Source organism: Gymnodraco acuticeps, unplaced genomic scaffold (genome assembly GCF_902827175.1).
Source record: "Gymnodraco acuticeps unplaced genomic scaffold, fGymAcu1.1, whole genome shotgun sequence".
NCBI lineage: Eukaryota > Metazoa > Chordata > Actinopteri > Perciformes > Bathydraconidae > Gymnodraco > Gymnodraco acuticeps.
Genome location: NW_022990135.1, coordinates 2690053 through 2702108, shown reverse-complemented (window position 1 = coordinate 2702108; position 12056 = coordinate 2690053). Strand labels below are relative to the sequence as shown.

Sequence of the window (12056 nt, the reverse complement as noted above, 5' to 3'; positions counted from 1 at the left end):
CCCAGGAGTTTGAGTCTTGTGCCATGCAGAGTTTTAATGTGTCTTTCCCTTGATGAAGAACTCAAATACAAGTAACAGCAGAAAACTGTCATCAGGTCTCATAGCTCAAGGAGATAGAAGGGTGGTTGGTAGACCAGAGGTTGCAGGTTCGAGCCTTATACGATGCAGAGAGTAGATAGATGAGGATAAGGGGGTAATGAATACGTTAATAGGATAATGTTAATAGGATGCCAATTAAGGGAATATAATAAAGGAGGGTTAGGAAGTAAGAGTAGTCAATAGGACACTATCTTAGGAACTGGAAAGGAGACAAATGTATTTTAAGAAACTATTTTTTATTCACATTTATTCATACATAGCAGTGCAGCCTTTTCCCCAAGTCTGCTAAACGTCCCCAAGTCTGCTAAACGTCCCCAAGTCTGCTAAACGTCCCCAAGTCTTCTAAGTCTAATAAGCGGCCGATAGGTGGCTGCCGGCTCTCACTGCACTCCTGTGCAGGGCCCTGCAGTCACTGCCGATAGTCTGCTAAGTCAGTAGGCCTGCTAAGTCTGCTAAGTCTGCTAAGTCGGGGGGGCTGACGTGGCTGGGGGGGGGCCGCTCGGCACCCCAGCCACCGCCCCAAGTCGGCTAAGTCTGCTAAGTGGCTGTGGGCTCTCACTGCAGCCACATCGATAGTCTGTTAAGTCTGCTATACGTCCCTAAGGCTGAAAACGTCCACAAGTTTTTCAGAAACATAGGCAGCCGGGGTCTTAATTGATGGCGTGGCGGGGGGGGGGGGGGGGTCGTCTCTTCACTCTCTGTGGGAAGAAAAGAAGAAAAAGACACCATGAAGTCAGTATAGCTAACCCTAACCCATGAAAACATCGTATTTGATGTGGAAATAAGGCACGGTTTAGTGCGTAGACACAAGGCGTAGTATAGTATGTCGATAACGATGACAGAAAAGTAATAATATAGCATTTCTAAAAAATTCTAAAAATTAGAAATGACATAGTATAGTATGTCGATTTTTTGGGAGAAATGCAACAAAATAATTAAAAAAATTATGTTATGCCATAATAAGGCACGGTATAGTGTGTGGATACCAGGCGTGGTATTTTATTTAGTTAAAAATGACCGAAAAGTCATAATATAGCATGTTGGAAAAAATGACAAAGAAGTCATAACCCTAACCCTAACCCTAACCAATGTCGGAGAAAACATCGTATTTAACGTGGAAATAAGGCACGGTGTAGTGCGTAGACACAAGGCGTCGTATAGTATGTCGATGACGATGACTGAAAAGTCATAATATAGCATTTCGAAACATTTCAAAACATTTGAAACGACAGTCGATATATGTTGAATGTATGTCGATTTCAAAAAGAAAATGCAAATAAATAATCGAAACAATTATGTGATGCCATAATAACGCACGGTATAGTGTGTGGATACCAGGCGTGGTATTTTATTTAGTTAAAAATGACCGAAAAGTCATAATATAGCATGTTGGAAAAAGAAACATCGTATTTAACGTGGAAATAAGGCACGGTGTAGTGCGTAGACACAAGGCGTAGTATAGTATGTCGATGACGATGACTGAAAAGTCAAAAAAGTCATAACCCTAACCCTAACCAATGTTGGAGAAATGCTAAAAGAAAACATCGTACAGTATGTCGGAAATATCCTAAAAAGTCAGAGTATAGTACCGTAAGTTCTTCAGAAACTCAGGAAGCCACGTCTTCATTGATGTGAGATGAATGTCCTCGCAGTCCTGTGGGGAGAACAGAAGAAAAGACACCATGAAGTCAGTATGTTGAAAATGCAAATACAAATAGCATAGTACACTATGACTATGTTGGAAAATAGTCATAGTGTAGTATTTTGGAAATATCAGAAAAGTCATAGTATAGTACCGTAAGTTCTTCAGAAACTCCAGAAGCCACGTCTTCATTGATGTCAGATGAATGTCCTCGCAGTCCTGTGAGGAGAACAGAAGAAAAGACACCATGAAGTCAGTATGTTGAAAATGCAAATACAAATAGCATAGTACACTATGACTATGTTGGAAAATAGTCATAGTGTAGTATTTTGGAAATATCAGAAAAGTCATAGTATAGTACCGTAAGTTCTTCAGGATCTCCAGAAGCCACCGTCTTCGTTGATGTCAGATGTACTTGCACTCGGTGTTCCGGGAAAAGAAGAAAAAGACACCATGAAGTCAGTTTAGTAGAATGAAAATATCTATAATATATAAAAATGCAACAAGTTGATAATATCATAAAAGTCAAAGTATAGTACCTTAAGTTCTTCAGAAACTCAAGAAGCCACGTCTTCATTGATGTCAGATGAGTGTCCTCGCAGTCCTGTGGGGAGAAAAGAAGAAAAGACACCATGAAGTCAGTATGTTGAAAATATCAGAAAAACCTTCTGGTTTAGTGTGTCCAACATTTAAATACAAATAGCATAGTATAATATGACTATGTTGGAAATAGTCATAGTGTAGTATTTTGGAAATATCAGAAAAGTCATAGTATAGTACAGTGGCGTAGGCAGATATCAAAGAGTGGGTGGGATCAGCCCGTTCAAGACCACACATACTTAATATGTCCTAAAACGCATGTTAACTGAAATAAGCCAGTCAGAATGGACCTCCTTGAGTTCTTGAGATTGGTTGGTTTTGTGGCACATTTGTAACGCAGTGCCAACCTGAGCACGCACAGGGTGGAGAGGTTGAGCGAGGGAGAGAGAGCGCGTGCAGCGGTCTGCTTGCGCACGGAGCGGGAGTTTGTGAGAGGGCTTAGAGTCAATTGTGCTTGCAAAATATGTTTTTCTGTGCTCAAAAATGTTAAATTGCGCGCCGCTCAATAACATTTTCTATGCTCAAAATGTTTCATTGCGTGCTCAGGATAGAGGCACAAAAATAACGACGTAGACAAGAGCCCGAAGGACACGCTTCATTTGAGGGAAAATGTCAGTGGGACATGAGTCGAGCACCTCCACGAGCTGCTGTACAAACACTTCCACACAGATGGGAACGTGTGTGCTGGCAGGCTGAATTCATTCATTGTCACCAAAGGTAGACCGAGGCAACAATGCAGCAGCGGCTCTCATAAACCCGTATGTGTCCGCCTTAACACGAGTGTCCAGTTCCATAATCTGCCTGTCAAGCACATGATTCTAAATGTTGTGTAGGTCCTTTACAGGGGAGGCTTTGCCCAGGGTGGATTCACTTTGCCTATCGCCAAACTCTCCTAGCAACCTCCTCTTTCGCGACCCAGTGACGTCCCAGTTAAGGATGTCGTGTTTTTTTATCAAATCATCTTTCAGTGTCACAAGTTTAATGAAGTCAGCTTCTGTTTTCCTCAATGTAGTTTTCCTTAGGACCCTCGATTAGATCGATGCAATCTGTGACTGTTATAGTGGAACATTGCAGGCCTTTTGTTGCGTAGTCGCTCATTTCAAACAGCCTGTTGAACATGACGAGAATAAACACACATGTATTTGTGATGAGTAAAGAAGCAGCAATTTGCAGTATCTCATTCTGGATATCGGGGCTTGTAAGTTTCCCGTTCCCCGGCAGGTCGTCCAGTCGCCGTTTTATTTCTGGGTCGTAGTGAGAGATCATAAATCGCGTCACTGCACCACTCTATATCTGAATTTGTAAAGAAGTAAGATGAAAAAGTATTGAAAGTCTGACAATTTACAATACGCTACATTCACTGGCTGCTGTGACAGATTTTACAGATCATTTTCCAGCCTTTTGGTATAGTACCGTAAGTCCTTCAGAAACTCAAGAAGCCACGTCTTCATTGATGTCAGGTGAATGTCCTCGCAGTCCTGTGGGGAGAAAAGAAGACACCATGAAGTCAGTTTAGTAGGTACTGACTATAGAACGAAAATATCAGAAAAGACGACATAGTATATGAAACAAGTTGTATAGTAGGTCAAAATGAACATACAAAAAGTAGATTAATAGTATTTTCAATGTGGAAATATCTCAAAAATAACATCATATTATTTAATGCAAAGATATATTGTATCGTACGTATCGTGGTAAAAAGCCATACAAATGTCATAGTCAAGTATGTCATAAATAAATAAATTCATAGTTACTCATAGAAATCCCACATATTGTTCACTACAATGTGATTTAGTGATAGTTATATGTATAAAATAACGGAGACAAACCTGAACTCCTCCATAGTTCCCTCTGTAAACACCAGTCCATCTGCAGACCTCCGAACGCTGAAACACAAGATAAAGAAAGTCCTCAGGATTTAAAGTTGCAATCATTTCCATTTGAAAAACAAACATTATGACATGGTTATAAGAAAGGTTTCGTAAAAACGTTATTAAAGGACTGATAAAGGAAACATTTTGTACACTATTAATACATATATATTATATATATATAGATACATATTAATAATATATATGGAGGTGATTAATATAGAATGCCATTGTGAAGAAAAGTGTAATTGTCATTAAAAAGTCATAAACAAATATTCAATATATCAGAATACATGCCAAAGTATGTCATTTAAAAAAGTACAGAGTCAAAGAGAGATGCTGTTTTTACTCTACTGCATTTATTTGACAGCTTTTAGTTACTAGTTACATTTTAGGTTTAGATTATTAGCTAATATAAAATATAACTCATTAATTTAGTAAACTTTACATATATGTATAGATGAAGATATCCAGCAGCAGTTTATCAAGTTATTCAAATGTATCTCATTAAATGTTACTCAGATTATAGACAGTCCTACTCGCCCTGACATGAAGTCCCCTAATAAATCCTCCCTAATTGATCTCATCTTAACTAATGTTCCCCATAAATACCCATCTGTGGGAGTATTAGCTAACGATGTGAGTGACCACCGTGCTGTAGCCACAATTAGGGACACAAAAGTCCTAAAGGGTAAACTTCGCATTATCAGTAAGAGAGACAACAAATATTTTGTGGAGCAGGGTTTTGTGCATGATCTGTTTGGGTTTGATTGGGGTCAAATGGATCTGTGTGCTGATGTAGAAACTGCATGGTCTTATTTTTATCTTGGTTTTATGGAAATGATTGATAGACATGCACCCCTGCGTACATTTAGAGTGAAGGGACGAGACAATCCTTGGTTTTCTGCTGAACTGTCCAGTCTCCTACATGAGAGAAACGAGGCCTGGGCAAAGGCTAGGCAATCAGGCTCAGAGGTAGAATGGCTGCGTTTTAGGCAGCTAAGAAATAGCTTCACGTCACAAATCAAAAGTGCTAAGTCTAAGTATTATCTGTCAGTAACCACAAAGAACCTGAATAATCCTGGAACATTTTGGAAAGCCATAAAATGGATATCCAGCGGTGAGATCCGTAATGAGCTACCTCCGTGCCTTACCACAGCATCTCTATATCGGACAGGGCCACTATGTTCAATTGTTTTAATGAGCATTTTGTGTCCAGTGGCTTTCTGTTTGATTCTGTCACTAACTCTGCTTCTGTGAACACCAGTCTGTGACTCTGAACAATGTGGTTTGGAAAACGGATAGATGCTATGCAATCTGATACTGTTGGTACCTGTAAATGTCGTTAGCTATGTAAATTGTAACTGCTGTATGATGTCCTTTTGTTTTTCTGTTGTTTTCTGTTTTTATGTCTTCATGTGTAACCGAATGGCTGCAGGTCTCCCTTGAAAAAGAGATCGATGATCTCAATGGGATTCACCTGGTTAAATAAAGGTTGGAAATGAAAAAATGAGCTCCCCCTTGACCAGTTGTGATTAAAACACATCAATATGTATATATATATATATATATACATACATGCTTATTGATGTGTTTTAATCACAACTGGTTTCTGACACAACGATTCTGAAATGGGCCATTATGCATAAGCATGTGTATATATATATATATATATATATATATATATACACATGCTTATGCATAATGGCCCATTTCAGAATCGTATATATATGGTCCATTATGCATAAGGTGTACTTTTACTTTGGGTACTTTAAGTATATTTTGATGCAGGAGATAACAGTCATTTTAATATGTAGTATTGCTACTTATAGCATGTGCAGTTAGTGACCACCAGGTGGAGCTATACACACACACACACACATCATAGCTACAAGATAGGCGCATTATGAATTAAAACTGCACCCTAACACCACTGCAGACAGAGTATATCTCTGCTGCTAAACATACAACACAAATGGATTAAATACCTCGACAAACCATGTTTAAGCTAGAGAAAATGTATTAAGAGATTCATGTATGAAGTGATGTGTGTACATTATCAGAGCCTGTTAACCGGAAGTGCTCACCCACTGACAACTACAGGAGCGAACATATCACAGTCCATTAAAAAAAAGTATGAAATGTCATGGTACTTCTCAAAGTATTTTATTATTTCGAAGTGACCATGACTCGGGTGAATTTGACAATGAGCGGTTTGTTTATTCGGCCGGACTAAAGCAGCTGTACCGGCGTTAGCATAGCTGTAAGCTAACACAGCGGTACCGTGTTTGTTTGTTTGTTTGCTTATTTGTTCGCTTATGTGTTAGTTTGTTTATTTGTTAAGTTTGTGTGGACGTTTGGCCATTGACTGACCTTTTAAATCACAGGAAACTCTAGTTATCGCTGTTTATTCCCTCCAGTAACTCTTCCGTGTGCATCTCGTGAGCTGGCGAAGTTGTTGTGAGCTGTTGCCATTGCGTCATCCGTATCAGTCAGCTGACCTTGGCTATGTAGCGTCTCTGGCCAGCAGGGGGCGGGGCGTCTACGGGTCATACCATCCTGTGGGGGGGGGCCATGGCAGAATAAACCATCTTCATGTTTAGTTTGCTAAAGTTGGGCTATCCATGGCAAATAATTGTTGTCATAGTCATTGGAAATGGTCTTATTATTTGGAAAAAACTCCCCCAGATGATAAAAACCTCTGCCTCAATAGAGATTTTTAAAGGGCAGTTAAAGACCCATCTTTTCCGACAAGCCTTTGGGTCGTCGGGGGAGGTGAGTTTGTGGCTGTCTTTTATTGGTGTTTTATCGTATGTTTTATCCCATGTATTATCCTATGTATTACCTGCTGCTGTTTTATGCCTTTTATTCTACATTTTATAGTTGTACTTTGAATTGTGTCCTGTGTACTGTACTGTAAAGCACTTTGTGCATCCGTGTTGAGAAGGGTGCTATATAAATAAATGTGTACTTACTTATTCTCACCTAGTTTACTTTATATTTATTGTAAACATTTATTTATAGGCTATATATGAATGCTGATTTTTAAAATAGCTAACAGTTTATCTCACATTTTTGACATACTATGCCGTTTTTTTTCTTATATTTTTTCCATGGACAAAACATGTTTAAGCAACAGAAAATGTTTTAAAATAATGAATGTATGAAATGTGTACATTATCAGAGCCTGTAGCCCGGAAGTATAGTAATCTATATATAGATAGTAGTAATCTTTGACATGTAAAAATATAGAAACATTTCTACATACTATATTGTTTTTTCCCCATATTTTCAACAAACTATACTACGTCGTTTTCTTTTAATATTTTCCACACATTTTTTTTTGCATCACCATGAATGATGGTCTTGAATCACAACTTTAAAACATTTGATGTTGCAACATTCATTTTATTTGATAAAACAGAAAATACGTCATCAAGAAAAACGAATTACAAGTCATTAAATACATTTTAAAACATATTAATGAAACAAATGTAACAACATTAAAAACACATTCACAATACATGCCAGACATATATAGATATTCAGATACAATAAAATGTGTATGGACAGAAACAGTTTGTTTTGATGTGTCTGTAAAGAGAAGGTGAAGCAGATCGAACAGCAGTGCTCCCCCCTCTCACAGCTGATGGCTCCATCACTCCTCCATCAGCTCCTCCAGGTGTAGCTGTAGTTGATCATGCTGATGTGGCTCAGAGCAGTCTTTCCCAGGGTGGAGGGCTGCGTCAGCTGCTGGATGGAGGCAGGGTGGAGGCCACAGGCAGACAGGTCCGAGGAGCCGGCAGAGCTCTGCAGACAGGAGGAGGGAGAGCATGTGCAGTGAGTGACCACCAGGTGGAGCTATACACACACATCATAGTCACAGGAGCATTTCTGTGGAGCAAATTCTAAAAGTACACTATACTTTTTCATATTTTAAAAAGGACTTTTCTCTCCATATTTTCCAACACACTATGATTTAAAAAAGTGTTTTGTGGGTAACCCCATTATAAACCCTCATCAGTATCTCCAACTCATGTGAGCATCCATCGCTTTTATTTCATCAAAAAGTAGAAGAAAATCAGATCTGGCAAAATGTGAGCCTTCCATTTAAGGCAGTCTTACCTGCTGCTCCGTGGTGTGTGTGTTCATGACAGCGGTAGGAGTGTGTGTGTAGAGAGCAGAGGAGAAGTTTCCCTTCTGTGCCGGCCGGAGGAGGTTGGTGATTGTGTGGAGAGACGAGGGGAGGATAGGTCCTGAAGAAAAATGACATTAAAAAAAAAGTCAATTTCTTCCACAACTAAATAAAATTGCTACCATGTCTAACAAAATGATAGAGATATGAAATAGGACAAAGTACCTGTGATCTCCAGACTGCTGATGTCCTGGTAGGAACCCCCAATCTGGCTTTTTACATTCACACTGCGGGCCTGAAATACACACACACATCCAGTCATATGCACTGCAGACATAGCAATATGTGTGTGTGTGTGTGTTTCTCCATACCTTCAGTGTGTGCATGGTGGCTCCTCTGAAAGCGTTCGGGGCTAGAAGCGTGGGGGGTAACCCGGCCTGGGGGCCCGCCACAGCCACCAGACTCTTGCAGTTGATGAGGAAGTTGATGAGGGTGAAGGTGTGTGTTCCCTCCACACACACCACCGACTCGGGCTTGTGGTCCAGAGACACGGTCTGACCCTCCTTTTGCCTGCACTGGGGTCAAGGAGCTTTAACTGCAGCTATCACACATTTAATTAGACACGGTACAACAGAGTGGTGCAGGAATGAGTCCTAAATAGAAATGAGTCTGCATCTTAGAGGCAGAAGGAGGGGGAGGATACAGTTGGATGGTGTTGCTGTCGGGCTTCTTGATTTTGTCCTGGACCCCAATCTCCTTCAGCCAGGAGAAGCTGCCGTCTTCATCGTCGTTGTCTTCGTCCTTCTCTCCGTGGCGCTCCTCAGCCTCTTTCAGCTCAGAACACCTGCAGATCAATACAACATGTTTTGTTTGCATAAAAAAAAAGGACATATAAACAAATGACAACAACACTCTGGTTGCAGTGATGCACAGCGGACTCTTACGCCTGCTCTTGCTCCTCCTCCTCGCCCGGGTGCTTCTGCTGCTCCCTGCTCTTTCTCCTGTCCTCCACCAGGGGGAGACTGAACTCTATACCTGCACAGGGACACAACAGAGAGGAGTCCAATGAAAAACCAGAATATGCAGTCAGAATAAAGGTTTTTAAAAAGTGTAATGGTAAGACTCACCTTCAGCCTTCATGGACTCTCTGAGACCCCGGGTTGTGGGAGAGATGAGGGCCGTGATGCTGCTGCCGGACCCCCCCACTCCTGCTGCCCTGAACAATACTGAGAACTGAGAGTAGGTAGAGGGAAATAATCAGTTGGTAAGTCAACTAATTACTGTACTAAAGTACAATCTGGAGGTACTTGTACTGCACTTGGGGATTTAGTTTGATACCAGCTTATACACAAAGTTGCAGTGAAAATGTCTATTTGGATGGTAGTGTGAAAAGCACCACCAAGCATGTTCTCCCTCCTTTAGAACGGGATTCAAGTGACAGCGTGTACCTGATATGAGCAGAGGTAGAAGTACGGACACAGCTTGGTCTTCAGCAGACTGTAGAGGGACGACAGACTCACGGACCTGAGAGAAAACCAGAGTTCCAAAGTCACAAAAAGGTCACAAAACTGTTCCTGTACACTACTGTATCTCAAGCCTCACCATTCGCTCATGAGACTCTGCTGCAGGGCGCGGTCCTGGGCCCACGGGGTGCACTTCCCGGTGAAGCTCCTCTCAGCGTTGATGCGGGGGAACAGGGAGAGCCAGGGCAGGGAGGGGTGCTGCCAGTACACCAGGCTCTGCTGGAACGCACAGCGCAGCTCCGAGCACGAGCGGGGGTCCTGCAGATGCAATGACATCGTTTACAAACCCCTGAAGACATGTCCGCTACTGTTGCTGTCCTTCTCTCTCTACAGGTTCATTCTGGAGAGGATCGCTTTGATAAGTTCAGAAAACCTATTGGAATGTTTTGTTTTTTGAGAAACTACATTTCTCCAAAACAGCAACAGTAAAGTATTTCATATGTTACATGATCCTAGTTAGGGCTGTACAATTAATTACTAATAATACAAAATATAGATTAGTGCAATCATCATGTCTACAGATGTAAGAGATCCAGTGAGTCTACCTGCAGGCTGTGTGGCAGCGTGATGAAGTGAGCTCTGAGGTGCTGACTCAGCCCTGTGGCCTCCTCCTGAGCTTTGGGGTTCTCGGCCCAGGACAGGGTGAGGGGGGAGGTGAAGAGGAGGCGCGTCTTCAGGCTCCAGTCTGAGGGAAACACTGTGCACACGGGGGGGGGCGATGGAGGCAGGAGCAATGGCCTGGGGACTCTGAGGAGAGACATTGAAGAGGTTTTTAAACACATGTGGCTCCGTTAGAACATACCAGATGTTTTGTATAGATATGATTAGTCAGAGTGCAAGAGAAGAATCCAACCTTTATTAGCGGGCTCACGACATCTTCCTCCTCTTCTTCGAACAAGGAGTCATCTTCAGAGAAAGATAGACATTTCTACAGCAGAGGACAGAAGGGTAAACATATCAAAATGTCAGCATGTCAACCCAAAAACAAATGTACTGTATTCCTCTCATCTTTAACAAATGATTCATACATACAAATAGGAGTCAGATGAACATTAACTATGTTACTAACTGTCTATGTCTTTTTAATGATGTTTCTCAATGGTTGTAGTACTCATGGTCATTGTTTTGTTTAGCGTAACTTGCTCTGTAAAGCACTTATAACGTTTTTTTTTGTTCATGTTAAATCTGCAGCCTTCCACTCAACAATATATTATACTGCTGTTTTTCATAATATTGTTTTTTTCTTTATATAATCGTTAAATGTTTCTTTTTATAATTGTTATATTTTTGATCTTCTCTTACAACTTATTTCCTTATGCTATGTTTATGTTTGCACCAAACTCCAAAGCAAATTCCTTGTATGTGTAATTAACCTTAATTCTGGTTCTGATTCTTATTATCACGAGGTTAAGTAAGCTAATAATGTGTTCTGAAAGGCTAATATACTGCACCTTGTTTTTCATAACAGCTGTTGTGTTTGCAAGTTAAAATACGAGTAGTAATAGTAGGTGCATAACTGACCTTGCTGTTAACATCTTGGTGTTCGTGTTTCTCTGCCTCAGTCAGCCTCGCACTGAGAGGTAACGCTGCATTACAGTTCGTCTTTGTTGACATCTCCTCCTCTCCCTCCTTTTCTGTCAATTTCTTTCTCTTGCACCGGTCCACAGCTTCTGCATGTCCGTCCTCGTTGTAAATTAGACATTTCTTGCTTGGACTGTACGTATTCTCAATGTTTGCGAACGGGTTTCTGCGCTTTATTCCACCTCCGGGACGACTCTGGGTATTAAAAAGCGGCCCCGGGGAGAAAGGCCGAACTCCTGCCGGCGAAGAGTCGCTTTGCCCGGCAGTGGAGCCCTGTCCGCTCGGGCTGGAGAACACACTGGCGTCGCTTCTGGTTCTTTTCCTCCTCATTCGCATAATTTCAGCCGGTCGCTTGAAGCTCGGCGAATAGCCATCCGGTTGAGACATACTGCAGAGGAATAATTTCTCTAAAATACCAGAAAATAACCGACAAAATGCTAAAAACACTGCAGCTGTTGACACTAACTTTGTGTTGTTGCGCCTTCCGCACTATACAAATTTGGCGCGTAGTGTGCTGACGTCAAGCGTCAAGCGTCACGTTGCGTTTGGTTTTAGAGAGAAAAAAATGGAATTTGGGGTACTGATCTAAGAAGGAAAATCTACCA

The 12056-nt window shown here is 41.2% G+C and overlaps 1 protein-coding gene and 1 long non-coding RNA gene across 2 annotated transcripts; both read right to left on the bottom strand.

Annotated features, from left to right (window-relative positions):
* Positions 1 to 316: 316 nt before the first annotated feature.
* LOC117546664 lies at positions 317 to 6713 on the bottom strand. Its single transcript, XR_004569051.1, has 6 exons — positions 6586 to 6713; positions 4171 to 4227; positions 3755 to 3819; positions 2103 to 2345; positions 1689 to 1753; positions 317 to 797 (listed from the first exon to the last, which is right to left on the bottom strand). It is a non-coding gene; the product is annotated as an uncharacterized LOC117546664 (long non-coding RNA).
* Positions 6714 to 7621: 908 nt separating this feature from the next.
* LOC117546613 (protein downstream neighbor of son homolog) lies at positions 7622 to 11945 on the bottom strand. The gene is given in 13 exon segments (XM_034216900.1): positions 7622 to 8022; positions 8338 to 8468; positions 8573 to 8642; positions 8719 to 8917; positions 9051 to 9191; positions 9292 to 9382; positions 9475 to 9580; positions 9796 to 9871; positions 9950 to 10128; positions 10416 to 10583; positions 10585 to 10617; positions 10724 to 10798; positions 11392 to 11945. Coding segments are annotated over 13 exon segments (1857 nt in total). The 5' UTR covers positions 11839 to 11945; the 3' UTR covers positions 7622 to 7881.
* Between the last annotated feature and the right edge of the window lie 111 nt (positions 11946 to 12056).